This window comes from Suillus plorans (assembly GCF_016647745.1).
Source record: "Suillus plorans strain S12 chromosome Unknown HD556scaffold_70, whole genome shotgun sequence".
Taxonomy (NCBI): domain Eukaryota; kingdom Fungi; phylum Basidiomycota; class Agaricomycetes; order Boletales; family Suillaceae; genus Suillus; species Suillus plorans.
In genome coordinates this window covers 84,357-109,382 of record NW_024537454.1, presented here as the reverse complement: position 1 = coordinate 109,382, position 25,026 = coordinate 84,357, and the positions used below count along the sequence as shown (strand labels likewise).

The 25,026-nt window shown below is 48.2% G+C and overlaps 10 protein-coding genes across 10 annotated transcripts; 5 read left to right on the top strand and 5 right to left on the bottom strand.

The window, feature by feature from the left end:
* Positions 1-770: 770 nt before the first annotated feature.
* Positions 771-2,778, top strand: HD556DRAFT_1499451 (argininosuccinate synthetase; the record flags this gene model as incomplete). The annotated part of the gene is made up of 9 exons (XM_041308933.1): positions 771-822; positions 873-952; positions 1,002-1,061; positions 1,117-1,182; positions 1,230-1,312; positions 1,365-1,474; positions 1,528-2,183; positions 2,232-2,332; positions 2,382-2,778. 9 exons carry the CDS (start codon positions 771-773, stop codon positions 2,452-2,454), a joined length of 1,281 nt encoding a protein of 426 aa, XP_041155494.1. The 3' UTR covers positions 2,455-2,778.
* A 1,112-nt stretch (positions 2,779-3,890) lies between these two features.
* On the bottom strand, positions 3,891-6,785 carry HD556DRAFT_907300 (uncharacterized protein). The gene is made up of 15 exons (XM_041311998.1): positions 6,681-6,785; positions 6,270-6,620; positions 6,119-6,214; positions 5,965-6,068; positions 5,843-5,911; positions 5,738-5,788; positions 5,681-5,687; positions 5,541-5,634; positions 5,405-5,480; positions 5,226-5,350; positions 5,113-5,175; positions 4,797-5,062; positions 4,433-4,737; positions 4,277-4,381; positions 3,891-4,224 (listed from the first exon to the last, which is right to left on the bottom strand). Exons 2-15 carry the CDS (start codon positions 6,602-6,604, stop codon positions 4,142-4,144), a joined length of 1,779 nt encoding a protein of 592 aa, XP_041155493.1. The 5' UTR covers positions 6,605-6,620; positions 6,681-6,785; the 3' UTR covers positions 3,891-4,141.
* HD556DRAFT_1404573 (uncharacterized protein) lies at positions 6,761-9,731 on the bottom strand. Its single transcript, XM_041303941.1, has 14 exons — positions 9,068-9,731; positions 8,917-9,015; positions 8,758-8,861; positions 8,636-8,704; positions 8,534-8,584; positions 8,474-8,480; positions 8,328-8,421; positions 8,204-8,279; positions 8,016-8,140; positions 7,905-7,967; positions 7,587-7,849; positions 7,233-7,537; positions 7,077-7,181; positions 6,761-7,022 (listed from the first exon to the last, which is right to left on the bottom strand). Exons 1-14 carry the CDS (start codon positions 9,397-9,399, stop codon positions 6,940-6,942), a joined length of 1,776 nt encoding a protein of 591 aa, XP_041155492.1. The 5' UTR covers positions 9,400-9,731; the 3' UTR covers positions 6,761-6,939.
* A 486-nt stretch (positions 9,732-10,217) lies between these two features.
* HD556DRAFT_1448022 (uncharacterized protein) lies at positions 10,218-10,480 on the top strand (the record flags this gene model as incomplete). Its single annotated transcript, XM_041307369.1, has 2 exons — positions 10,218-10,379; positions 10,454-10,480. 2 exons carry the CDS (start codon positions 10,218-10,220, stop codon positions 10,478-10,480), a joined length of 189 nt encoding a protein of 62 aa, XP_041155491.1.
* Positions 10,481-12,257: 1,777 nt separating this feature from the next.
* On the bottom strand, positions 12,258-13,520 carry HD556DRAFT_1448021 (ribonuclease III domain-containing protein; the record flags this gene model as incomplete). The annotated part of the gene is made up of 4 exons (XM_041307368.1): positions 12,258-12,506; positions 12,561-12,678; positions 12,738-12,970; positions 13,026-13,520. 4 exons carry the CDS (start codon positions 13,518-13,520, stop codon positions 12,258-12,260), a joined length of 1,095 nt encoding a protein of 364 aa, XP_041155490.1.
* Positions 13,521-13,829: 309 nt separating this feature from the next.
* Positions 13,830-18,063, top strand: HD556DRAFT_907214 (uncharacterized protein). The gene is made up of 14 exons (XM_041311997.1): positions 13,830-14,091; positions 14,145-14,183; positions 14,234-14,300; positions 14,350-14,507; positions 14,560-14,631; positions 14,693-14,754; positions 14,810-15,476; positions 15,529-15,838; positions 15,889-16,230; positions 16,281-16,502; positions 16,552-16,678; positions 16,729-16,802; positions 16,853-16,909; positions 16,964-18,063. Exons 1-14 carry the CDS (start codon positions 13,996-13,998, stop codon positions 17,998-18,000), a joined length of 3,330 nt encoding a protein of 1,109 aa, XP_041155489.1. The 5' UTR covers positions 13,830-13,995; the 3' UTR covers positions 18,001-18,063.
* An 86-nt stretch (positions 18,064-18,149) lies between these two features.
* Positions 18,150-19,052, bottom strand: HD556DRAFT_907202 (histone-fold-containing protein). Its single transcript, XM_041311996.1, has 6 exons — positions 18,954-19,052; positions 18,883-18,899; positions 18,683-18,828; positions 18,549-18,625; positions 18,446-18,498; positions 18,150-18,397 (listed from the first exon to the last, which is right to left on the bottom strand). Exons 1-6 carry the CDS (start codon positions 18,954-18,956, stop codon positions 18,274-18,276), a joined length of 420 nt encoding a protein of 139 aa, XP_041155488.1. The 5' UTR covers positions 18,957-19,052; the 3' UTR covers positions 18,150-18,273.
* A 74-nt stretch (positions 19,053-19,126) lies between these two features.
* On the top strand, positions 19,127-21,144 carry HD556DRAFT_1404539 (peptidase M50B-like-domain-containing protein). Its single transcript, XM_041303940.1, has 12 exons — positions 19,127-19,427; positions 19,498-19,515; positions 19,576-19,692; positions 19,752-19,806; positions 19,862-20,039; positions 20,093-20,155; positions 20,205-20,246; positions 20,306-20,322; positions 20,373-20,462; positions 20,513-20,589; positions 20,639-20,669; positions 20,723-21,144. The coding sequence occupies exons 1-12, from the start codon at positions 19,356-19,358 to the stop codon at positions 20,740-20,742; spliced, it is 780 nt and encodes a 259-aa protein (XP_041155487.1). The 5' UTR covers positions 19,127-19,355; the 3' UTR covers positions 20,743-21,144.
* Positions 21,145-21,160: 16 nt separating this feature from the next.
* Positions 21,161-22,190, bottom strand: HD556DRAFT_1404535 (uncharacterized protein). The gene is made up of 5 exons (XM_041303939.1): positions 22,032-22,190; positions 21,848-21,980; positions 21,692-21,793; positions 21,554-21,631; positions 21,161-21,503 (listed from the first exon to the last, which is right to left on the bottom strand). Exons 1-5 carry the CDS (start codon positions 22,092-22,094, stop codon positions 21,412-21,414), a joined length of 468 nt encoding a protein of 155 aa, XP_041155486.1. The 5' UTR covers positions 22,095-22,190; the 3' UTR covers positions 21,161-21,411.
* A 265-nt stretch (positions 22,191-22,455) lies between these two features.
* HD556DRAFT_1499437 (uncharacterized protein) lies at positions 22,456-24,711 on the top strand (the record flags this gene model as incomplete). The annotated part of the gene is made up of 5 exons (XM_041308932.1): positions 22,456-22,500; positions 22,538-22,985; positions 23,038-23,333; positions 23,387-23,677; positions 23,733-24,711. The coding sequence occupies 5 exons, from the start codon at positions 22,456-22,458 to the stop codon at positions 24,363-24,365; spliced, it is 1,713 nt and encodes a 570-aa protein (XP_041155485.1). The 3' UTR covers positions 24,366-24,711.
* Positions 24,712-25,026: the final 315 nt, after the last annotated feature.

The window sequence follows — 25,026 nt, the reverse complement described above, 5'->3', positions numbered from 1 at the left end:
CATTCACAGGGTGGGTCCGTAAAAACACACAATCTCATTACGGACATGCCGTGGGTCAACGGGATTGTCAAATAGTAAGCCCAAGATGCCTGCCATGATATATCTACTGACAAAGAGCAGATCAGCGTATCAGTTTGGACTCTGGAGATTTGAAGGATGAGTTGAAACATTTTGCAGCGTTCGTATCGCGAGAATATCAATATTCTCAGTTGTATCAAGTGACACCCAGTAATCCAAAGTAAGGAATCTCGCCCCGGAAAGACAAGTACAAGCGGAGTTGCGAACTCGGCAACCGCGTGAGTGGCGAACGTTACCGATTGTATACCGTCTACATTTGCCGTTTGTTTTGCCGCTGCCATACGTCTCAGACACGAAGATCGATTATCTCAAGCAATGCAACACGAGCCTGCTAACAGGCAAAGCTGACAAAAATCAACGTATGATCGCCAACTTCGGTAAGCCATGCGAGGATCACATACTGTGACACGAGTGCGGGTGGCAAAGTTTCAAAATTTCATTTGCCGCCCCTCTCCACGACGCACGTTACTGGGTCATGGAGATGCAAAACACATGATCGCGCTAATCACGTGATGTTTGTTGGCCCATCAGATAAATCATAAAATTCATTCTAAATCTGGTAAATTGTCACTGTTCGGCTTCCAGAGTCCTCCCCGGCCTACTTTTTACATAAATAGATCCTTGATAGCTTCAAAGACTTCAGATCTTCAGACTTCTGACTGCCCGTGTGTCCTTTATCAATTGTTGTAACAATGTCACCTCCTGCACAAGGTCGTGTTTTGCTAGCATACTCTGGCGGTCTTGGTAAGTTGATCTGCGCGGGGGAGATTATCGTTAAATATCAAGATCTGCAGACACTTCATGCATCTTGGCATGGCTGATCGAGCAGGGCTATGAGGTTTACGCCTTCATGGCTGACGTCGGTCAGGAGGAGGTGCTAATATCTTCTGTAATCCGCTGCTGGTAACTGACTATTTGTACAGGATTTCGAAGCAGCTAGAAAGAAGGCACTCAGTGTTGGTGCAAAGAAATTCTTCGTGGAGGTTTGAGATTCTTCCAGTGTTGACCTTGCTGTGTTTGTCGCTCATAAACTCGCAGGACCTGAAGCGTGAATTTGTAACGCAGTTAATCTACCCTGCTGTACAAGCAAACTGCATCTACGAAGTAAGTGCCATCCTCTGACAGTTATCATGAGCTGATCGCCATCGCAGAATGTATATCTACTTGGAACTTCTCTCGCCCGTCCTGTTATCGCTCGTGGTATGATATCCGTTGCAGACAAAGAGGGTTGCGAGTAAGCCTCGCCTTCATCTTCCACTCACCCGAGCTCAGCGGTCTTCTGACAGCTATGTATCACATGGCTGCACAGGCAAAGGGAATGACCAGGTTCGCTTCGAACTTGCTTTCTATGGCCTCAAGCCAGATATCAAGGTCATCGCTCCTTGGAGGCTTCCTGGTGATTCAATTTTCCGAACTTACAAAACCTTTTCCCTAATCTCCAACATCCAGAATTTTACAACCGTTTCCCTGGCCGACAAGCACTACTTGCATACGCGGCGGAGAAGGGAATTCCCGTGCAACAGACTGCCGCAAAACCATGGTCGACCGACGAGAACCTCTTCCATATCTCCTATGAGGCAGGCATCCTCGAGGATCCAAACACCACACCCCCCGATGACATGTGGAAACTCACCGCATCCCTCAAAGATGCACCAGCGGAGCCTGAACAGCTGTCGATCGAGTTCAAGGCTGGTCTTCCCGTAAAGGTTGTAATTGCAAACCAGCCCCCTATCACTGATCCCGTCGACATTTTCCTCGCACTCAATGCTGTCGCAAGGAAGCATGGTGTCGGCCGTATCGACATCGTCGAAAACCGATTTATCGGCGTCAAGTCTCGTGGTTGTTATGAGTCGCCTGCAGCGACTATTTTACGTGTCGCACATATGGACATTGAAGGTCTCACGCTCGACCGCAATGTTCGTGCTCTTCGCGATCAGTTCATCACTATCGAACTCGCCCGTATTCTCTACAATGGTCACTTCTTCACCCCTGAGCGCGAGTTCGTGACTAGCGCCATTCCCGCGAGCCAGCGCACCGTCAATGGAACAGTTCGCTTGAAGCTTTACAAGGGTAACGTCGTCGTTATCGGCCGCTACTCTGATGAAGTAACGAATTTGACTCATAACTTTCATGTTTTCTTACCTGCTTTTCAGGGTCTTTATGATGAGCACCAATCTTCCATGGACGAGCTCGGTGGGTTTGAGCCAACAGACACCACAGGTTTCATCCAGATTGAAAGTATCCGCATTAAAAAGTATATTTTCAGTTGATCTCATCACAACCTGCTCACTCATTTTTTCAAGGTGGGGTCAGGCCAATGCTCGCAAGGGCCAAGGTGGTGTTGAGCCACAGGATGTTTATGGCTCTCGCATCTAGTTGACTACAATATCCTAGATCTCAAGGACGGAAATGAATTATCTCACCAATTGTAAATCGTACCCTGATATTACTCTTCAGTCGCGTCCAGCCGAACATTAAGCACTAACCAGTACAAACCTCGATGGATGTTTTCCTTCCAAGACCTGGATAACATCATGGTTATGCATAAATATACCTTGTATAACGAATTTAGGGGTGTTGAGACCTGGTAATTTCTCAATCAAGACAACCCAATAGCTACTTCAACGGACAAGCTGAGTTGCAGGGCGACCTAGTGGGATGGGCGCATGGGGAACAGGAGCGTAAGGCGTCCTGACCTTATTGCCTAATGTACAGTGCTTTCGACGACGACAATCTAGAAATGTAGCCATTCACTACTAACCGAGGTCCTCACAGATAAGATCTACTCCCTTCTCGCCGACCTACGAAGAAAGTTGAGCCAGAAACTAGAACAAGCTTCAAATGCCTACATGACGCCAGGCTTGTCTTTTAAAGTATTTGTCCCAAAGAGCGTGAACTCTGGACCCATTTCTTCAGCTCCTCTCCAGTAGGACGAATCTTCCTATGTACTTGAACCTAGACAACTTGAGTCGACTGTCTAACGATCATTTCGAAATCTATCCTTCTTTTCTTTTTTTTTATATTTATATAGAAAAAAAAAAAAAGATGGTATTCGATGACAGGGCCCCGTCCTTGGGTATCTGTATGATAAGCATGATCAATAGGCCCACCTCCTCCTGAGCCTGTTCATCACCACGCAGAAAATCGTCCAAGGTTTTCAACTTGTCAGAGATGCGGCAAATTAATATCACAGCCTCAGCAATGCACCTGGATCGAGTGTTCTGTAGTGGTCTTGCTGTGCCAAACGTAGTAGGCGGTATCTTCACGAGAGGCGTGTATCCCACGCCCGAAAGGATCGAATTGTTTGAGCATATTTGCTGACCCAAGGTTAAATTGAACGTGATATGAAGTCGGACGCGGTAGTCATATTCAGCAAGAACTGTTGTTCCTATCGTGACCAATGCAAATTTGAAAAAGCCGGACAAATTCATCCTGCCTGGTGCTAGCACGGTATGTTAACAGATACTGAGTTGAACCATTACACATTTGTACGACATCTTGCGCCAGCGCATCCATCATCTTGACATCGCAAACTGAGTGTCGACTTGTAATTTGCATCATAACAAAGAGCACTGCCAGCAACGCGACTACTACAACGCACGGAGCATGGACCACATTTGTGTCTCTTTAGGATTTCATCGATGCAGACTCCAAATAGATAGACGAGCTGTGGGCTTCAGGTTCTTTGGAATATATACCATCTTCTCAAGCGACTAGTCATGCGGTTCTGTTCATTTGATCACTGAATGTCACGTACCGTGGATATAAGTCAGAGTACACCTAGGAGGGACTGCAATCCATAACAAGGGCGACTCATCGGGACAGTGCAGTGCAATATCAGCAGAGAGGGCACATGAAAATATTGAAGATTATTATTTTGCGTTCGACTCTAGACGCCATAGACTTGTGAGCCTGATTAACACATTGCTCTTAACTGCCCTATCAGGCCTCAGGCCTCAGATATATCAGAAGTCTGCAAGCGAGGGAATTGCTCATTTATGAGCTGTACGATCACAGTGACGTGTAGATATCACATGGCAAACCTCCATTTTGACACCCTACTTTAAGGAAGGGATGATTCGTCTACGTTGAGAACCAAAGTGGTGTAGAATCCGATCATCCCAACGAAGCTATTGATGGAGATCGCTGGAGAACAGTTAGCCATTCAATTGCTGATAAACCAATCCAAAATGTGTACCTTCGTTGACTGTGTGCACGCCAGAAGGAAGAGACCCTCCACCGGCTGCCTCAAGGTGACCATACCGGAAAATATGGTCAGTCAACTTCCAATAGAACCGTGTATCTGGATTCCAATCGTTACCAGAGCTAGTGTGATACGTGCTCAAAAACCTACCTGTGTTACCGGACATGATGCCTGGGCTCACAATGATTGCATCTGAACCAGAAATATTTCTATGGGAGTTGTAGGCTGCTTTGATAGTCCCAGATAAAAGCCGAAACGGTGCAGCGTCTTCGCCAGACGGAGTGACTGGTGCTGGCTCCAAGCCGTCACCGAACGCAGTGGAAAGGGTCAAGGCGCCATATGAAGGTGCATCCTCATTGGAAACATAGCTACCAAAAGCCGTGTAAGACAGATTGAAGTCGTTTGCGAGAGATTTCAACAATTCGATGTCGCGCACTTTTGTGGCGGCAATAGAACTACAGACAAGATTAGACGTGTTAACGACAATACTATTCATTTGCATCAAAAGTCCTACCTTTCTGTAGAAATCCGGTGATTCACAATGGCCCACGCCTGTTCTGGGAGAGCGTTTACCTTTACTCCACCGTCCACGAGATCGATAGCTTGAGTAGTGCCGACAAGACTCATGAAAGTACGGTCCTTAAAGAGTTCCTCCTGAGCGGCACGAAGCGCTTCATCGCAGTGCTCTGCATGCAACATGTGTTCCTTTAACGAGGAACTGACGCCTGGAGCGTATTGAGCCATGCATTGAGCGTTCCTGTAAGTCGGTGATCCTCTTGTCTACCGTAAAAGTATCAGTGCATCGTCACAGCCAGTCTCTTAAAACTCACCAAGTGGGTCTCGAAGGGATTTTTCTCATACTGTACAAGGAGCTCTGCAAGCATACCGATGCTCTTGAAAAATCAGAGACGATTGGTGAATAATTGAGTACGAGAAAGCTCACTGTATGAGGTGGAGGAAGGCTAGAATGGCCACCGGGAGATGTAACTTTGATTTGGACGTTCAAGGTACCTTTCTCGGCAATTGCAGGTACTGCAATAACACGACCATATACCTCACCGTACCCGGCTGTCAACCAGAACCTCATTACTCATCGTGTTAGTCAGTCCAACAATAACTCACAGCCTTCGTCGAGAAGCATGGCAAAGGCGTTTTCTCCAAATCTCTCTATCATTTCGGTAGCTAGGGAAGACGCACCCTTGAACCGGAATTCAATGTTAACGCGCTAATGTAACTGTACAGAGTTTTAGCAACTTACCCGTATTCCACTTACTTCCTCGTCAAATCCTGACGCGATCACAACTGTGCGAGTCGGCTTGAAGCCGTTCTCTAGCATAGATTCAATCGCAGACCTACGGCAATCAGTATACCTTTCTTGAACATTACAAGGACACAAACATGATCCCTAGACGCAGTCAATAAGTTCAGGAATAGAACTAGATGTTGGAACACTACCGATTAGACCGCTCTTATCATCGCACGACCCGCGACCCCAAAGGCTCTCCCCTGCCAAGGTATCAGTTAAAAACATGCGACCCATCATGAAACTACTGTACAGACCATCAAAGTAACCGGAGAATGGAGGATGTTGCCATTCATCAATTGTCGTTTCTAACACAGGGACCACATCTAGCGGCCGATAAGTCAGTATATAGATATGTATGATGCACAAACGAACTTACCCTGGTGAGCAGCGAGGAGGAATGGCTTCAAAGCACTGTTTGAGCCTTTCCATACGTATAACAGTCCGTATGTGTTGACTTTCGTAAGTTCCAAGTTTGAGTGACTGGCACACGATGTGAACTGAACAATGGCACAGTGCGGAAGAGTACTCACAGTAAAGGGAATGAGTCTTTCAGATAATCATGTAGCGGGAGGAACTTCTCCCAAACAGGCTCTGTCACATCTCCCATGTCATCGAACGTTTCTGTGCTGAGGGCTGTATTTAGCGCAGACACTCAGCATATCGCAGGCGAAACAAACACACGGAATTCGCACAGCTCCCCCAAGCCAGTCTATAGCTCTCGTTTTGAACTCTTCAGTACTGTACACGTGTTGGAGACTTTCCCATATCACTCCATTCTTCTCGGGAACAAGTTCGTCCACCTGAGGGCACAAATCTACGCCATTCTCGAGGGTGCCGACAGTGGAACCGTTCAAGGGTCTTTTGACAAAGTATGTTGAAGCAGAGATTGCGAGTGCAGTGACGAGTGTGATCTTGAATGCGATAGCCTTGGCCTTCGAAAGCTTCGTAGTGGATGTGCGGGCATTAATACCTGGAAGCTCGTCAGCTTTCTTTTCGACTAGATTGACTTGAGACATGTTATGCGACAGAAGCCTGCAAAGACAGGAAAGATCATTCTCCTTTCAAGCTGGAAACTGATATATATGATCCCACTGGCTGATAACTACCGTTTTACGGGCCGTTTTGGATATCCATTAATAGTCAGAGGGTCAAGTGTCATGCATGTCATGGGTCAAAATTTGTCATGAGTCGTAAACTCAGGACTGACAGTAACTCGGACGCCGAACTTAAACTAGCTTACTCACGTACATCAGCGATTTGTACCATTACTACTCATATTTGTTCCCATACAGCCATGCAAAGGGCACCGCGTCTTAACTCCTTCAGTATACTAAAATACAGAAATTCTCTCTCAGGGCAACTCCGATTCATCAACGTTGAGAATAAGTGTGGTGAAGAATTGAATCATTTCAACAAAGTTGCTGATCTTAATGGCTGTCATGAAACCATGCATCAAATACGGAAGAGAGGGAAAAAATCAAGTCTTACCCTCGTTGATGGTGTGTACCCCAGAAATAATGCTTCCACCAGTAGCACCGTCTGTATGGCCATAGCGGAAGATGTGCTCGGTCAGCTGCCAATAGTACCTCGTGTCTATCAAGGGCGTGAGGATCACATGGTGATGACCAAACAGATGTCACTGACCTGTGTTGCCTGACATGATTCCAGGACTGATGATCAAGCTGTCATCATCTGAAAGACCTCTGTGAGAGTTATATGCAGCTCTGATAGTACCAGATAACAATTGGTAAGGCACGGCGTCATGTCCAGTGGGTGAGACTGGAGCAGGCTCAAGTCCGTGCGTATAAGCTTCAGATAGTGTCAAGGTGCCAAACGCGGGAGCATCAGCATCAGTTATCCTAGCACCGAAGGCAGTATATGATAGGTTGAATTGGCTTGCCAGCGATATGAGCAGTTCAGTATCACGCCCTTTCGTTGCAGTGACGGAACTAGACTCAATGTTAGCATGTGTTTGTGCGATACTGATTAATCACCAACCTCTGCGTCGAAATGCGATGGTTCACTACAGCCCAAGCTTGCTCTGGCAGGGCATTGACTTTTACCCCTCCGTGAATGAGGTCAATAGCTTGAGTGGTTCCGACAAGATTTTTAAACATTGGGTTCTTGAAGAGTTCCTGCTCAGCGCGGCGAAGAGCAAGTTCATTATGCTCTGCGCGAATGATGTCCCTTCGCAGTGATGCAGGAAGGTCAGGTGTGTGAACAAGACATTGTGCAATCTTGTATGTCGGTGAACCTCTTTCCTGCGAGGTTTGCGCGAGAGTTATTATATTGCCCTATTGGTGTTCTAGAACTTACAAGATGAACTTCGAATGGATTTCTCTCAATGTTAACGAGCATGTCCGCCAGTATGCCAATGCTCTATGCTGATATGAGCACCCAGCCATTAATTCTAGAGCAAAGACCTACAGTATGATACGGTGGAAGACTCGAGTGTCCACCAGGAGATGCAACATTTATCATCACATCCAAATATCCTTTCTCCGAAATTCCGGGAGTTGCGATGACTCGGCCAAACTGTTCGCCATATCCAGCTGTAACCCAAAGCAGTGCAGGTTTAGAATGTTTGATTTATGGCAAAGAGAGCATCATCTTACAGCCTTCATCCACTAGCATGGCATAACCATTTTCACCGAACATCTCCAGTAACACTGGTGCCAACATTTGAGCACCCTATCGATGGTTCAGCCTAGTTGTCAAACTGTGGGATGATGTCCTTACGTGAAGGCCGCTGGTCTCTTCATCAAACCCGGACGCTAAAACTACGGTTCGGGTTGGTTGAAACTTGTTCTCCAGCATATTCTCCATGGCAGACCTAACGCAAAACATAAATTAGAGTGAAAGAAAGGTTATGAGGTATGTTATACATGATGCCTGTGCATCCATGATCAGCCAAACGGAAAGCGCATAACTTGCGAAGAGCTCACCTATCAGCCCGCTTTTGTCGTCTTGCGAGCCGCGTCCCCATACTCGCTCACCTATCATACTCATCAGAGGTTATCAGATAGATTGTAATAGAACACTCGCACCGTCGAAGTGCCCAGAAAAAGGTGGATACTGCCATTGGTCAATTGTGGTCTCCTCCACAGGAACAACATCTGAATCACAAAAATTCCAGTGACTGGCTACGCAAGAAGGGCACTGAGGTCACCTTGGTGGGCTGCAAGCAAGAGAGGCTTGAGAGAGCTGCTCGTTCCTTTCCAGACATATATCAGGCCATAGGTATTGACTTTCGTCACCTCAAGGGAAGCATGGCTGTGCAATTACAGGGATAGTCAGTTTACACACAATAAACTAGAAGCACACCTACACCAGTGGGAAGGCCTTCAACAGATAGTCGTGAAAAGCACCGAATTTCTCCCAGCGTGGGTCAGTCCCGACAGGACCCATCTGATCGTAGGATTCTGTTCTAGTACTAGTGAGTTCTCTGGTGAGGCTTGCAATGTGAATGATAAGCTTACGGGATCCTAACAGCCCCTGCAAGCCAGTCCACCGCTCTCATCTTGAATGCATCAGTTTCATAGGTGTCGCCCAAAGCCTTCCACAAAGCACCATTGGACTTTGGGATGAGCTCAGACACTTGAGGGCAGATATCTGCATTAACTTCCTGGTGGGTATGGTACGGCCCGATGCCATATGGTACCTTCCATAGAAAAGTGGATGCGAATACAGTGGCCAGTACCACCAGACCCCTCAATGCCACTGTCCTGCGGCTCGACAACGTCCTGCCAGTACCACGGGGTGGCAAGATACCAGGAAGGAATTCGTTTGTTTTCTTGTTCGTGGTAGACATGCCCAGAAATCAACAAGTATCTTGGAGGAATCTCGGTAGCTGAAGTACTTATATCACGGCCCGGGCAATACGGATCGTCGAATCCCGCTTGGCAAGCGTCACGTTGTCGTGCGTGGATCAGCAGCGCGCGAACTTCAGTAATCAATAATTACTGACTTATTCTCAACCACGTCACCTGTCAATGCATGTGTCCTGCAGTACCAGTGGACCAGAGTATAGAAGGAACAACTCGGACTATCTTCACTTGTCTATAGTCCATCGAGACGAGACTAGCAGGTACTATCAGTCAGTCTCTTTAGAGACTTAGAGTGACATGCCACATGGTTTAAAACTCAAGTGAATTACTGCTGGGAGCCTGCTGTCACTTGATTTTATAAGCACGTGACAAACGCGAGTCTGTTGATCGCGTTGGCAGCGTGTCCAAACCTGGAGTAATACCGTCACATAAAGCCAATCTCTGCAGTTCAGCAATTCCCCTTTTCTACGCGTACCAGCATGTTCATCATTATAATCTCTTCCGCCATGACCATTACTGTGCTCGTCGCCACTGGCTTCCTTTCGGTCTTTGCTTCAAACGAGCTGTTATCGACAATGCCGTTCAGGTCCTGTCCGATTCCGTTGGCCTCGCTGTATCATACTCTATCTGCTTGTCGACAATAACAATATCCACCCCAATTTATACTTGCACGCATAATGAAAACACCACTGTAGAACTGTATCATTTGCAGATATCTCAGAATCCATCTATGTTGCGTTCAATTGAATTGACGGAAACAACGTTCGTTCCAATCACGTACTATGATATCTGTATGACTTGCATGACTCTCACTTCGCCGAACTTCTACTGCAAACGCCTTTCTATCAATTTCAGCGCCATTCTTGTACCTATGACAACGACTCTGTCGCCGACGTCCTCTCGGACGATGATGCCTCGGATGCTGACGACTGAGCCGTTTAGTGGCGAAAGCATCGTTCACGAGGTAAGACGCAGCGTATCTTTAGTTTCCATATTATCTGACATTCGAATCTCTCCGATGATTTTTCTGAGATACAGCCTCGCAAGGAACGTGCACTAGCCTAGCCTACGCTTGATATTCTGATTGCCAAAATGACAGCTCTTGCTCTCGATAATCCGCTTCGTCATTCTAAGCTTCGACCGCTTATTTCAAACAACAACAACCACAAGACCTCTACATTGTCCTCCACCTTTTGAACCCGCCTACTCTGTGGACGCATTGGTCCGACGTTTGGAGGCGGCTCTCTCTCCGATACTTCATCTACCGATCCCAGCGTCGCTCTTCCTGGACCAAGCTTTCCCATCGATGTGGTGACCCGAAAGATGGAGGCACTGTCTCTTGAAGATCGCCCGTCTTCCATCTCGGAGGGGAAGCCTCTGATCTTAGTTACGAAGCGCACCATTTGACACTTCAAGCTGCCTCCTCTCACAACTACTCTGCTTCGACAGCCTAGACCTGAAACAACAACGCAGAGCCAAATATATTGTTCCCTTTCACTGATCTCCACGATCTGTACGCTTCGATGTCAGGTCCCCTATAACCAATCCGGACGACGGCCTCCTGTCCCCTGCGACCCGCTTCACTGCTAAAGAAGTCAAAGGCCACTTCCAATCCACGCGTACTACACCACGCCGCAAGTCTCTAAGGCCGGAGGTCCCCTACAACCCAATTTCGACGACACTCTAATCGGCCGTCTTTACTATTTCCTTCTACGCGATATTATATCACGGCTATGGTCATGCACACATGGGCCTATCAGAGCAAGTCGTTTCTCATTTCCTTCTCTACTACCTCCTCGATCTGTACGCTCCTCGACTGGTGATTTATATCATAGATCTATCTCTGGCATGTGCGTTTCTTGTTTTTGTTTCCTTCTTCAATTTGTGTCCGAGACAGATATTGGACTCATCTCTGTCATGTACGTTCATCATGATTTGCTTTCCCCTTTGCTGGTATGTTTATATCTCACCTTCGTCATGTATTCTGGGACTTTTTATTCCCTTCTCCGCATAGAAGTCTTTGATTTACTTTCTCCCTTACTGGTATGAACGGGCTCATTAGATTTCATTATGTACAGACTGTTCTTGTTACTAGTATTGTCGTGCATGTATGACGACGATTATCATTGACAAGGTAGTCTTGGATACAAATTTTTCATCGCACCCCACAACCACCATTCTCATCTTGCATACATCAGCTTCATAGGAGTCAAAAAAGTTTTCCGCAACGCATTGCTGGGCATTACGATGAACTCTGACAATCGGCAAATGTCTAGATTGATTTCCAAGTGGGACTGGTAGTGACGGCCCAACACTATGTGGTGCCCTCCATATGAAAGTGGATGCCGCATGTGAATATAGCCAGTACAACCAGATGTAGTTAGTGCCACTGTGCCAGTATTTTGCTCTGCTCTATGACATCCTAATCTTATGCGGCAGCAGGACGCCAGGGAAGACTCAACTCGTTTGTTTTCTCATTTGTTCCAGTGGCACAAACTCCTTGAAAGACATTCCCAACTAAGGTTATTAGTCGGACAGCGCATGTCATGGTGAGGGAAACACATATAGCACAACAGGTGGTATGATGCAAATGCGTGGGGACAACAAAGGCGTCTGAATTCTAGATCCCGGATGTGGAAGCATCTTGAACGATGGAAATACTTTCCATGGAATTTCAGCACGGTCAAGTAGGTTGACATAAGTCATACAGGATGAGTGCTGGCCTGTTGGTCTTCGCTGGTCAGTCCTATAGAAGGAACACAGTTGTTCCTTCTTGTATGGGGTCTTCGCATCGCTCTTAAAACTTCAAGAGTAAACTGTGCAGATTAAGCAAGATTGTGTACTATACATCCAGACCCTCCCGTCTCGCCTCTATCTCCTCTAGTGTCGGTCGCTTGGGAGCGACAATATTGCTGCGCCCTGAGCTCGCATACAGAATTTCAGCCTCACCGAGCACCCCGGGGGTGTATGGTACCTCCAATCCAGTCTTGTAGATATTGCCCTGCTTGAAAGGGAATGTCGATGAGGGGACTTGGAGAAGGTGGTCTGGCGTCCGAGTAAGGTATAGCCGGTGTAGCGAGTCTTCAGCCGCCTAAGACACCTACAGTAAGATAATTATGGATAGGTATACCTGGAGGGTGCTTACCCGGTATTCTGCCATCTTTAACGAGCTACCGAAACCCTCGCCAAGCTTGTCCTGTCCAGAAAAAATACCCACAACAAATACGGGCGAATTCGAATAACGACCAGTCTCCTTCAGTAATCTGTATGGTAAAGGCTCTTCAGTTCAATGAGATACGAACATTATATCCGGGCAGCATACCTGGATTTTGGACGTTCACGACCAAATTTTTCCACTGTTTCTGTAAGGGCTCGCTTTGGGTCACGGAATCTGATCATGCTCTGCAGATCAACCTGCCTACTCAAGAAAAACGACTGGACAAATTTCCGTGCAGATTGGAGTGATATTTCTTGGTAAACAAGCGCAGTTATTGCCCTCGGTATTGATGCTAGTGCATCCGAGTGCAGTAGTGCTGGAGACATTGGTGTCGTAGGCTAAAATGTTCGATCAGCAACGAGGTGCTTGTACTTTAAACATTTAATACTCTACCTGTCTATGCCACCGTAGTAGGGGTACTGCACCCATTTCCTGAGCGACACTCGCGCATGTCAATGGACCAACATGAGCGCTGACTGCAGCCTTTAAAACGCGAGTCGGCAAATGTGGGTATGCGGCATGAAGATGTTCAGATGCAAATAGTCCCATCAACGAATTTCCTAGTGTCGCAAGATTCGCGTTTGTTGGGGGTGTGGGGCTCGAAGGGTAATATTTAGCATGAAGATTGAGGAACGACTTGTGTGTGCAAGCGCGTCGGACTACATCTGCTGATGACAACACGTTTGCAAGGCCTATTCGGTGGGCAAACGCGGTGAGGGCAGACGTAGGTGGGGGTTGGAGAGCTGCCCATAACTCCGGGTCAAAGAAATTCGGTTTGCCAGAGTCTGGTACGAGGATGGCCTCTTTTGGCGGAAACTGCTTCAGTCGTGAAGTGGAAACAGCTAACTTTGAAGCAGAAGAATAAAGGCGTTTTGAGACATGACCCATTGGCAGAAATTTACGCAGAATGAGTCGTGTTCGACACTCGAGCCGTCGTCCCCGTTAGACTTGTTTCCGCTCAAGCCTGCTCAAACCAAAAATTAGTCCAATGTCATTTCGGCAAACTCCGCAAACACGGTAACCGGTACCCCTGCAAGGCTGCAAGACCATCCGCTCATCTTTTATAAAAATTTATTTACTGTTGAGCCTAGCTGGATGAGCATCTCAGGAGCAATTTTACTTGATCGTAAATATTTGGACGATACCTGCAGGAGAAATGAAACGTTCACATCTTTGGCCAAGCGGTCTTTCCTACCCGATATGTCCGCCACGTGGAAATATTGTCACTGCCTGAAAGCCCTGAACACACCTTCTTGTCTAGTTTCCGTACCCAACGTTGGAGCAGTGCGCCTGAACATCATTTTACTCAAGACCATTTCTTGGACATACTCCGAGCACTGTTCAGAGTGCCCAATATTCATTCATGGCAGTACTATCCCTGCCGTTAACATTTACTAACTCGTTCTGGACTCAGGATTATCGGAAAGGCTTGGAGATTTTGTATAATAAGCTCGAACAGGTAAGAACGCGTCTCTAACTCAGGGTATTGGTCTAATATCTCGATAATTTCAGGGTGTAGTGGAGAACCATGAGATTGTTGCATTCATAAGAGTGAGTTCCTTCCCGATACTTCAGATATCCTGAAACGAGAGATATTACAGGCTCGTGCAGCCGCTGAGGCTCAGATTGCAACATCATTGCAGCATCCTGTAGCAATTGGCTCACATGGTCGGTGGATGTGACCTCTCTGCTGAAACCGCAGGCTGACCTCCTGCAGGCGCTGGCTTCAACAAGGATGATGGGGCTTCGTTGTTGATGGCTTTCCGTGGACTTCAGGCAGAGTCGGAAAAACAAGGCCAAGTTCACAAAGACATTTCCAAGGACCTACGGGCTCTTGTAGCTGACCCATTCAACGAATGGGCTCAGGGATACGAGGTAAATATGCAGACATACCATGTTGTTCACTCGTGATGTCATTTCTTTGCAGGAGCGCCTTTCTTCCAGCAAAGCTATGGTCATGAACAACTGGCTGCGTGCCTATGAAGATTCACAAAAGGAGGTGTGTGTTGGCAAGAGACAGCGCAGACCATAAACACGAGATCCTCACCCAAATTGCTCAGGTTATTAAACTAAAGAGCTCTTATCTTCAAAAGACACGTCGGGCAGATGAGGCAGAGGATGAGTGAGTACTCTCTCTTATTCCCATCCACCAAATCTGATACAACGTTCTCTACAAGCGCGAAGTTTGCACCTAACAATGATCTAGGGGATCATTACACCAACTCTCCGCGCCTTTTGCCACGTGACAAGACCACGCAACCACAGCGCTCGGCTACGGTGTCTGAACGCATTGCCCAGCGCTTCAAGGAAATCCAGCGCAAGGCTGCCGGGACCTCGAATTCAGGTGTGGAATCTGATGCAGCAAGCGAGACATCAGAAGAGAAGGCTTTCACAAAAGTGGACAAAGGCAAAATGAGGGCAATAGAGTCGCCGTCGCCCGGACCAATGGAATCTCCGCCACCGTTGTCGCCTCCCTTGCCTCCTGCAAAGTTGGAAACTACGTCCCCATCAACCATGGACGCACCCCTGCCTCCTACGCCTATTCTGTTGGCAGGCTTGGCAATACCCCCGGCTACCGTTTCTACATTGCTTTCACGAGCTGCTACTGAGCTGAAGCCACGGTCCATCAAGTTCCCCTTACTTGGAGAATATCCAGATTGCTTCACGGGTGAAGAATTTGTTGCTTGGTTGAACATCAATATACCAGGATTTGATGGCAATCTCGATCGGGCTGAAGACGCCGCGAGGGAGCTGACGGAAAGAGACGGTCTCCTTCGTCGTATTGGCGAGTTTGGCAATGAGTTTGAGCATTCTGATGAAGCGTATTATCAGTTCCGACCAAAGGTGGGTGTGGATTTGATATGATGATTGTTGAAGCGCTCATTTACGCCACTAGGCTTTCGAACTTGGATCCGAAACAGAAACAGCATCATCCGCGCCGAGGCGTAACCTTGCACCTCTGGCGGATAGCCTGATCAAGCGCTCGAATAATTTCGTGAATGTCGTTACAAAGGCCTTGAACACCAACGCACAGACTGAGCCCACTCACATCAGGCTTCGCGTGGAGGCCGAAGAGGCCGACAAAATTTATCGCGTCGCTGTCAGAAAACTTGACAGACAGAGGCTTGGTCTTGAGGAACGTATCGAGGAAACCTTGAAAACGCTCCAGAGAGGGGAGATGGAGAGGCTGAGAGCCGTCAAGACAGGTAAGCCCTCGTGAATCACACGTCAAGGACATGAATCCAAGCCGTTGCAGTGCTACTTCAGTACCAAGGAACCTTGGCCACCATACCCAAGGCATTCGAACCATCCATTGAACACTCTGCCACTTTGGTTGCCTCATACCAGCCCGACGCGGATTTAACCGCGCTCATGGAACGCTACCGCACCGGTCCCTTCAGACCTGTCCCGCAGCTGTATGAGTCTGTTGCACACGATGAGTCAGATGTAGTCTTTGGGATTGACCTGCGCAAGTGGGCTGAGGGTGGTTGGAATGCACTTACCTCTGGCGAGGAGAAGAAGGACTTGATCCCGCCAGTGCTGACGGCGTTGCTCAATGCGTTGACCGAGACATATGACCGTCTGCCAAATGACTCAGGTAAGTGAAATCTGTCGTGCAGAGTCGTGCAGAGCGTGATGCCTGTCTAGAAAAACGAAAAGCCTGGATTTACGAAGTTCCGCTTCCTGCGTTGCATCACCTTAGAGAGGCTCTTAATGCCGTTCCCCCCGAACAGCCTTTCTCGCTTGAGATGCTTGCCAAATATGATGCTCCTGTGCTTGCAGGTGGTATCAAGTTATGGGCTCTTGAGCTTGATCCGCCCCTCGCTCTTTGGGAGGGATGGGATGATATCAGGAAACTCTACCCTACAGGTAAGTTGATTCATGTCCAGGCGGCTTTAAAGACTGATAGTGAGGATAGTTGGGTCTGCAAAAGCTTATGGCGACGTTTCGGAAGAACAACACCTCCAGGACTTGCAAGTGGCTCTTCAGCATCTGCCAAAGGTCCATCTCTATGTCCTAGATGCTATTGTTTCTCATCTCAGAAAGTACGCCTGCTGCATATAGTTTCAAGTTAAATTGCTGACTTGCGCCTTAGTTTAATTGAATCGACAAGTGTAGAGGAATCAGATGACATCTACTTCACGAAGTTGGCCCTGTCAATCGGCCGCAGTACGTTCCTAGTTACACGACTCGCAGTACGAACTGACGCAATTTAACAGCGATCATCAAACCCAAAGTGGAGACGGAGCTGTCCATCCAGGACCGCCACCCTACGCGTAAGTGGTTGCTCCATTCATTATGTTCATCATTTCATACTCTAGGCTGCATAGTTCTGTTTATCGATCTGCTCAAGAACTACGATGATATTCTCCCCCCTACTATCGCCAGGAAGAAGCGGGAGTCCGAGCGACGCATCCCGATCCGGAAGCGCACAGCACCTGTTGACATGCGTATGAGCCGAGGCAGAATCTCTGTCGGTGCTCCATCTCGGGAGATCTTAGCTGCCCAGCAAGCAGCACAGAGAGCCATTGCTCAGGTTCCGGATGCGACAATCCCTGAGCGTGTTCCAGAAGCTCCACACGCCGCAGTCCACGCTTCACCGATCTCAGAGTCGAAGAGCTTCGATACTGAACCAGAAATGTCTGATGCAGCCGTCGAGGAGCGTGAGCAATTTGATGGTACTGAACAATCTGTCAGCTCTCCTGCTGTTGTTGAACACGACACGACACCTCAACGTCCAGAGTTCAAAGAGCCACCCCCTGAGTTCGACGAACCCCCCAGGCCTACATTCCGGGAACCGCCCCCGGAAGTTGATGATGTCCCTAGCTCCGGCATACAGCCTACTTCCTTTGTTTCTCCGCCTGCTTCGCCACCCCCTGTGGTGGACGAGAAGCCACCCTCGCCTGCAGTGTCCGTGACACCTGCCACGCCCCACAACCCAATCAAGGCACTCAGGCGCAACTCAGCCATACGCTCTGGCAGTGCATCGCCAGCGCGCAGTCCGTCTCCCCTTGCTTCATCTGCTACGCCTGCTATTCCAGCAGAAGATCAGGTTCTGAGCGCCGGAAGAACTGGGTTGTCAAGGCATTCCTCTGGACAGGCGGCAGTTGTGCGCGGTCCGCGTATATCCCGTGGCCCAAGAGCGGCTGGTGGAGGGAGTGTAAGCAGCATGGTGGCGAATTTGAACAGGAGTTCGATGTCAAAGTCTCCACCTCCATCCCCGAGCTACAAGAGGCTCTCTGGTGGGACAACACGTCCAGGGTCGATGTTGGGGGTCGCAGATGGGAAAAGCAAGATTGGCAGAAGCAGTGCTTTCTCCAGGAGGACCATGGCTAGTGATGCAGAGGATGAGGTGGTTGACAGATGAGGTGGTCGACAGGGTATGATGTTTTGCTGAATGTTCGCATATGAATCGGATCCATGGAACAATGATCTAGCTCAGAATATGCTCTTGATATGTACGGATGCTCTTGACTTGCAATATAACTTATGTCACAAGCGTTTGCCTGCGTTTTGACGAGTCCGGTAGCCGCTCCAACTAAAATACCACGCGAAGTTTGCGATGTCTAAGGTACAATTGCGTAGATTAAGGCGAACGAGTACAATGATACAAATGTGGAATACAAATCTCTGCAGCGCTCTAGACCTCCTGTGAAGCACCCTCCTTCTTGCCCTTGCTGGTTTTTGTGGGAAGAAGTTCTGGGTTGATAAATGGCACGACACCACCCTGGCTGATGATGACATCACCAAGTAGTTTGTTCAACCTGACGAACATATGAATATCAGATCAATAATCAAGTATAATGACTAACTCTTCGTCATTACGAATGGCAAGTTGAAGGTGACGGGGAACGATACGTTGTTTCTGTCTGTGGTTCAACAATTGCGTGCTATGGAGAAATGGATGGCACTAACTTTGTTATCACGGGCGGCATTGCCAGCAAGCTCCAGAATTTCAGCAGCAAGATACTCCAAGACAGCAGCAAGGTATACTACGCGATTTCAATTGTCAGCCTAATATTTGAAATCACATGACGGATGTGACGCACCAGGAGCACCAGCACCAACACGCTGTGCGTAGTTGCCCTTCTTCAACAATCTGTGAATACGGCCGACAGGAAACTGAAGACCGGCTTTTGATGAACGCGATTGAGCTTTTGAATCGCTCCCAGTCTTTCCAGACGAAGACTTTCCACTTGAGGGAATGTGAACTTCCTGAGCTTAGCTAGGGGCAGGCATTGTAACTTACGCTTTTCCCTTTCCAGACTGCGTGAAAGTCATTCAGCTGATGACTCCAGGTGTTGTAGAGCGTATACTCACCATGTTTTTGAACCGAACAAGTAGCTAACAGCAAAAATGTGATGTGGTAGAGGGGAGAAGCAAGTGTGGCAAGTTATACAGCTCGCCAAGTGCCTAGACTTTATTGGATTGGATTCGCACTCCGCTCAAAACTGCAATCAACGCGTTCGTGTGTGACACGTGACTGACGCGCCTTTCACTCTCCCACGAAAATCGAACCTTTACGGAAGCGGACTTGAGCTTGCTTAAGAGAGGCAGGGTTTGCTGTGACTTCTAAGTACTGCAAGCCTTGAGGCGTCCACGAGGAAATCGACTCTCAAAATTCGCGTTCACGCCTCCTTGTGCTGTCCTTGATCTCCTGCTTCTCTGCTATTCCTTTTGTCTGGAGAGCCTTGATCGATACGGCAGGCTTTCTGCCAACCCATGTATCCAAGGGATGTTCCCATTGCTACCCAGGCGCCCCAGACGCCTCCGCTTACCCCAACTCACGACCAGGTCCGTATATTTTTTATGACGCCTTAAGGTGACACGTACCGCATGGCTTACCTGCACTAACCTTTCTCAGATAGTCGTTTTATATGTTGTACGTCCTTCAAATCCACGTACTCTTCCATAAACATTTTGTGTTTGAACTCACCCACAGACCGTTGTTTATGCCGTGGTTATATTCGGAATATGGAATATACCAGTCGCACGGACGCTAATTAACCCACTTAAACTCTTTACCATTGGGTGGCATGAGTTTTGCCACATCGTAGCGGTGAGTTTGTCTCGCTGCCAGGCACAGCTCCTGTTTGAACAACGCCGTCCGGTGTCCAGGCCATCCTGACTGGAGGGACCATATCATCGGTCACGATCGATCCTAATTTAGGTGGTAAGCCTGATCCACCCTGATGCCTAATCGCATCTTATAACAAGCACAATAACAGGCGCAACAATTGTCGAGGGTGGCCGTCCACCAATCATACTCGCAGCAGGATATGTGGGATCGAGCGTTTTTGGTGGCGTCTTCATACTGGCTGGCTTCGATTCTCTTGTCGCCAAAATTCTGAGCTTTGTCCTTGGCCTGGGGCTTGTTACTCCGTTGGTTCTTGTGCGAGACAAGCTGTGAGCTCGAAGAATCTCACCTCGCTTCCACGGATGCTCTGACTCTCATGCAGGACTATTCTGCTCACATTGTTTTACGAGGGTCTACTTGTTGGCTTCTGGTTTATCGGACATGCGTGAGTGGAGCGATCCGATGACATCGCCTTGGTGCTGAAGCCTAAACAGGCAAGCTCTTCGATGGTACTGCTTATTCGTTGGCGTTATGAAGTATGTATCGATGCTTTGTCTGTGCTAGGAGCTCAAGCTAATGAAAATTGCAATTTTAGCACGTTCTACGTTATCTGTATGCTTCAATTCTTTTCATATACCATCCATTCGCTTGATTCGTTGTAGGGGACTTGACAGATGACAAGTTCTTTCGAAAAGCGAATGATTCTGACTGCACGCAGTTCAATCTTATGTTTCCACGAATATCTGCGCATGGTGATGTTTTACGTGGTGATACATTGGAAGAAGCTGATTAAATTGCTCAGTGTGGGCTTGTTTCTGGATAATGTTCCAGACGGGAGTATGCATATCATTTCTATTCATAGGAATAGTTTCGTTCAAGGTACGTTAACACCCTTTCGATGTTCGCAAGACCTACAGCGTGCATCTAGCTATCGACAGGGGATATGAATACGCAAGCAGGTGAGTAATGCAACGCAGTCCTCGTTGTAATGGTAGCACTGACTGTGGCGCAGCTGTTTTCTTGCCAACATGACGATAGCACAGCTCCACGAGTACGAAAATGACCACACTTGCACTCACTTAGAATTCACGGGCTTTTGTCATTCACATACGGACTTGTACGATCGGAGAGTGGTTCAATCACATGTATCTTTGCTGCACCATTTGCCCCGCCCAGTATCTATACCAAACATGACAATGCGGATTCATACCATCAGTGACATTAATCATTGTCCGTATTTCTGGACGCATTGTTCTCGTCTTCGTAGAACACTTGCTAAATTAATGTAACTATAGCTCTCGCACACTCGGTTTACTGTTAATATAGCTGCGGCCTGCTCATGTTACTGGCACCTGTTGTGTCGACTGAGCTGAAGTTTGGAGCCATTCGACTCGAACTTCGTAACAGTGATCTTGGCTAGCGCCAATGTTCGAGCGCTCGTGGACTTCTGTTTTGTACAAGGTCATGGAGTGTCAATTTCAGGTTTAACAGAAGTAGGGAAGGTAGTATATATATTTGGCATATATTGCATTGTGTCCAGAATACTCAACGGCTACTGTACATACGGACCCAGTGACCGATATTTACGAAATAGTGTTTTGCGCAAAGGGATAATCGTGATATAGAATATGCATAGTGCAGACAGTACGGGTGACGGTGCAAGTGTAAATAGGAAGTCGTGTCAGAGTTCTTCATTTCGATTTACTTGCGGGTTGCTCGCCGTATAAGACCCGCAATGAGGAGGGTGCCGACTGCGGCTACACCGCCCGCAAGTGCCATACCCACGTATCCCTCTGCACGCCCAGATCAGTAAGGCGTAAAAATACTCCAAAAAATGACGTACCTCGTGCAACACCCTTGTCTATCAGTGATGCTAGACTTTGTGCCTGCAGATTGGTGGGCTCCCGTGAAAGCAGGAGGTCTGCGCATCGAGTATAAATAGCCAGGTAAGACAGTGCAAGGAGACGCATCCTCAACATACCGTTGAAGCTTCTTGCTTCTGTGAAGTTGCCCATCTTATAGTATCCAAGTGCTAGGTAGTACAAGCACTCTCGCCGTCTTGACGGCTCTGTCCGGTATATTTCTGTGCAGCGCCAAGTTAGACACCGCGGAAAGGAGACACCGAAGCAACGCGAACCTTGCAGAAGTCGCACACCCTCAACCTGATTCTCGCGTACTGGGCTCTTCACTAGCCCCCATGCATAGTTAAATTTAGTCTGGACGGTGATGTGAGACTGTGCAAGCTCCTTCTCGTATTGCAGTCGCAGGACCTATATAACAAAGTTGTAGAAATGCCAACTTAAGTGAAGGGGAGTGCGTACCTCTATCTCGTCATAGGATAGTGAGACTTCAGCGTCAGCAGCGTATGGAAGGTCTGTAGGCATAGTAGAAAGAGTTCAAGTGGACAAATTATTGCCTGGAGTGCACTACCGTTAGGTAGGACCCGGCTGACGTAACTTTTTCACATCGCCAAAAGCTTAGACCCTTCCTTCAACACGAACCACATCGAGCAAAAGACTCAAATATGGCAGACACAGCAGGTGAGTTTAGTCTCTCATTCTTCATGCGTCATTTTCACGAGTAGGCGCTCAAAAGCCGACTTGTATTCCTCGAGAGGCACTGCTGGAGGTACCTGTTCTTTGCTTCATCTTTTGCCTGGAATTTTTCCTGTGAAAGATGATGGTTCCATGAGAATCGTCCTCTTTTTGCCCCATGTTTCCTTTTTAGCTAGCTAGGATACAGCAAATGCACCTCCTCGCCGAACTGCTGATCCCGCCAGCAGCATCACACGTTACTCACTACCCATGGTTTTCTTCTTTCTCTAGAGCACAGCTTCCGTGAGGAACGCGACCGCCGGAGGCGTGATGATGGACACCGCGATTACAGGGACCGTGACAGGGATGGCCATGGCCACAGAGATAGAGGGGACAGAGACAGAAACAGAGAACATTTCGGTGATCGTCGAGACGACCGACGCCGTGACTTCGGTGGTCGTGACTTCGATGACCGCAGGAAGCGTGGCAGTGGTCACGACGGTGACCGCCGCCGAGAACACCGCGAAGAGAACCGCGAGTTTCGGCATGGCCGAGGTCGTGAGGAAGGATCTCCTCGCCGTGGCGGGCGTAAGGGACGGGATGGGCTTGGCACTCCGGAGCGAAGGTCCCCTACACCTGAGGGTGCGGTTCCTCTGACTCAGCGGAGGCGCAAAGCTTCTGGATGGGACGTTCATGCTCCTGGATACGAACAATATTCCGCCATGCAAGCCAAACAAACAGGTTGGTTGAACATCCAGTTCTCCAAGTGTATCTAAATGTCACATTTTAAAAGGTCTTTTCAACCTTCCTGGAGCGAATCGCACACAAGTTCCTCCCATCCTCGGTATCGCTGGTTTGCCACCTCCAATTCCAGTCCAGACTTTTGGCATGGGTATTGGCAGCAACCCGAACTTATCTCGGCAATCCCGTCGCCTCTACATTGGCAGTATCACACCTGAGGTGAACGAGCAAAATCTTGCCGACTTCTTCAACAGCAAAATGATCGAAATGGACATTGGGACCGGTGGCCCTGGAAACCCTGTCCTCGCAGTTCAGTGTAATTACGAGAAGAACTATGCGTTTGTCGAGGTTTGTGCATCTTTTGGCCGGTGCTGAGCATGTTTGACTTCATGTCATTGTAGTTCCGCAGCGCAGAAGATGCAACGGCTGCTATGGCCTTTGACGGTATCATATTCATCAATGGTCCACTTAAAATTCGGCGACCCAAGGATTACGGTGGTGTTGAGATCACTGTTCCTAGTGTCCATGTTCCAGGCGTTGTTTCAACCAACGTCCCCGACTCTATCAACAAAGTGTTTGTGGGTGGCCTGCCTACTTACTTGAATGAGGAGCAGGTACAAGAGTTGCTCAAGAGTTTCGGCGAGCTCAAAGCCTTTAACTTGGTTCGTGAAAATGGCAATGGTCCATCCAAGGTATTCTTCTGCTTCTCAATCCTGATAACCTGTATCTAATCGTTTACATGAGCAGGGTTTTGCATTCTTCGAATATGTGGATGCCTCTGTTACTGACGTTGCCATTCAAAGCTTGAACGGCATGGAGTTAGGAGACCGCTATCTAGTTGTACAGAGAGCCTCGGTCGGCGCAAAACCTGGTACACCTGGGATGATTCCAAACCTTCCTTACGACCAATTTCCAGAGATTCCTCGACCTATCATGCCTGCTGGCGAAAGCAACAACGCCGATGCTCGTATCCTTCTCATGCTCAACATGGTTACTCCCGACGATCTCACCAATGACGACGAATATGGCGACTTGTACGAGGACGTCAAAGAAGAATGCTCCAAATACGGGAATGTTGAAGATCTGCGCATTCCTCGGCCGGTCAAGAAAGACAAATCGAAATGGGCTCCTGGAGAGCCTGGACAGCAGACCGCGATTGAAGCTCAGCGCGCAGATGAAGCGGCGGGTGTTGGCCGTGTGTATGTCAAGTATGTTGATGCCGAAGGTGCACAGACAGGTCTCAAGGCGCTTGCTGGGCGGTCCTTTGCTGGACGCTCTATCATCGCTACAGTCTTGAACGAGGATAGTCAAACGACGCCCCCACTTAACCTGATCTTTGCCCCTCAGCCAGATGCTCCTCCTCCGCTCCCCACCTCTTGATTGATCACTCCTGTTTGGAGGTCGGAAGTGATTATCTAGTTGCTCAGTCGTATGTACGTCCTGTACCGTTTCTGATGTTGTTCCGTACAGATGCTTTGATTTCATTCCAATGAAGTGCCCGATGGTGATACGATAATCGCTCCAGTGTTGCCCGATGGTCTCACGGTGTCATTATAGAGGGTTTGATCAATCGCCAGTCTCTTCATTCCGTCTGTCAAGCTCGGATTCCTTGAGTCCGTTTTTCACTCAAACCTTTAGAAAGCATTCAATCACAGTACGTGAGCGAATGACATGCGCTGCCACCCTTGGACAGCACGCATCGTCAATGTCATGTATCCTGTCGAAGAATGACATTGCTCAACCAATAGGTTACGTCAATCGCGTTTGGTGGTGTCCCTCCTCTCATTCGTAACGGTGGTAGATAATTACGGGCCCGTATCACACAGATAGTAACTAGCGATGGCATATTCGCAAAGAGCTTATGCATCTCATTTCGCTCGTAGTCGACAGGAGGTCTGCCATGTCGCACCACCAGTGATGACTAGTACTTCTTGACAGAAGCGTTGGCTGCAAGTATCAGCGTGGCAAATGCGGAATGGCCATCCCAAAGAACTTATGACTTGCTTATCGTGTGTGCCTCGACCATCACTATCATTTTGTC

Excerpts from the sequence above, each read along its gene's own strand:
- HD556DRAFT_1404535 (XM_041303939.1), bottom strand. The coding sequence starts at position 22,094 with ATGCCTACAGACCTTCCATACGCTGCTGACGCTGAAGTCTCACTATCC. Across the intron at positions 21,632-21,691 it reads AGAAGCAAGAAGCTTCAACG|ACCTCCTGCTTTCACGGGAG; the intron begins GTATGTTGAGGA and ends CTCGATGCGCAG. Across the intron at positions 21,504-21,553 it reads AGACAAGGGTGTTGCACGAG|AGGGATACGTGGGTATGGCA; the intron begins GTACGTCATTTT and ends CTGGGCGTGCAG.
- HD556DRAFT_907300 (XM_041311998.1), bottom strand. The coding sequence starts at position 6,604 with ATGTCTCAAGTCAATCTAGTCGAAAAGAAAGCTGACGAGCTTCCAGGT. Across the intron at positions 5,063-5,112 it reads ATCCCTTCGAGACCCACTTG|ACAAGAGGATCACCGACTTA; the intron begins GTGAGTTTTAAG and ends CTTTTACGGTAG. Across the intron at positions 4,225-4,276 it reads CGTGCACACAGTCAACGAAG|CGATCTCCATCAATAGCTTC; the intron begins GTACACATTTTG and ends ACTGTTCTCCAG.
- HD556DRAFT_1404539 (XM_041303940.1), top strand. The coding sequence starts at position 19,356 with ATGTATCCAAGGGATGTTCCCATTGCTACCCAGGCGCCCCAGACGCCT. Across the intron at positions 19,693-19,751 it reads AGTTTTGCCACATCGTAGCG|GCCATCCTGACTGGAGGGAC; the intron begins GTGAGTTTGTCT and ends TCCGGTGTCCAG. Across the intron at positions 20,040-20,092 it reads GTTCTTGTGCGAGACAAGCT|GACTATTCTGCTCACATTGT; the intron begins GTGAGCTCGAAG and ends ACTCTCATGCAG.
- HD556DRAFT_1404573 (XM_041303941.1), bottom strand. The coding sequence starts at position 9,399 with ATGTCTACCACGAACAAGAAAACAAACGAATTCCTTCCTGGTATCTTG. Across the intron at positions 8,280-8,327 it reads AAGAGACCAGCGGCCTTCAC|GGTGCTCAAATGTTGGCACC; the intron begins GTAAGGACATCA and ends AACCATCGATAG. Across the intron at positions 7,023-7,076 it reads GGTACACACCATCAACGAGG|CCATTAAGATCAGCAACTTT; the intron begins GTAAGACTTGAT and ends GTTTCATGACAG.
- HD556DRAFT_907214 (XM_041311997.1), top strand. The coding sequence starts at position 13,996 with ATGGCAGTACTATCCCTGCCGTTAACATTTACTAACTCGTTCTGGACT. Across the intron at positions 16,503-16,551 it reads CAGGAAACTCTACCCTACAG|TTGGGTCTGCAAAAGCTTAT; the intron begins GTAAGTTGATTC and ends TAGTGAGGATAG. Across the intron at positions 16,679-16,728 it reads ATTGTTTCTCATCTCAGAAA|TTTAATTGAATCGACAAGTG; the intron begins GTACGCCTGCTG and ends CTTGCGCCTTAG.
- HD556DRAFT_907202 (XM_041311996.1), bottom strand. Across the intron at positions 18,626-18,682 it reads TGTTGGTGCTGGTGCTCCTG|TATACCTTGCTGCTGTCTTG; the intron begins GTGCGTCACATC and ends GAAATCGCGTAG. Across the intron at positions 18,499-18,548 it reads ATGCCGCCCGTGATAACAAA|AAACAACGTATCGTTCCCCG; the intron begins GTTAGTGCCATC and ends AACCACAGACAG.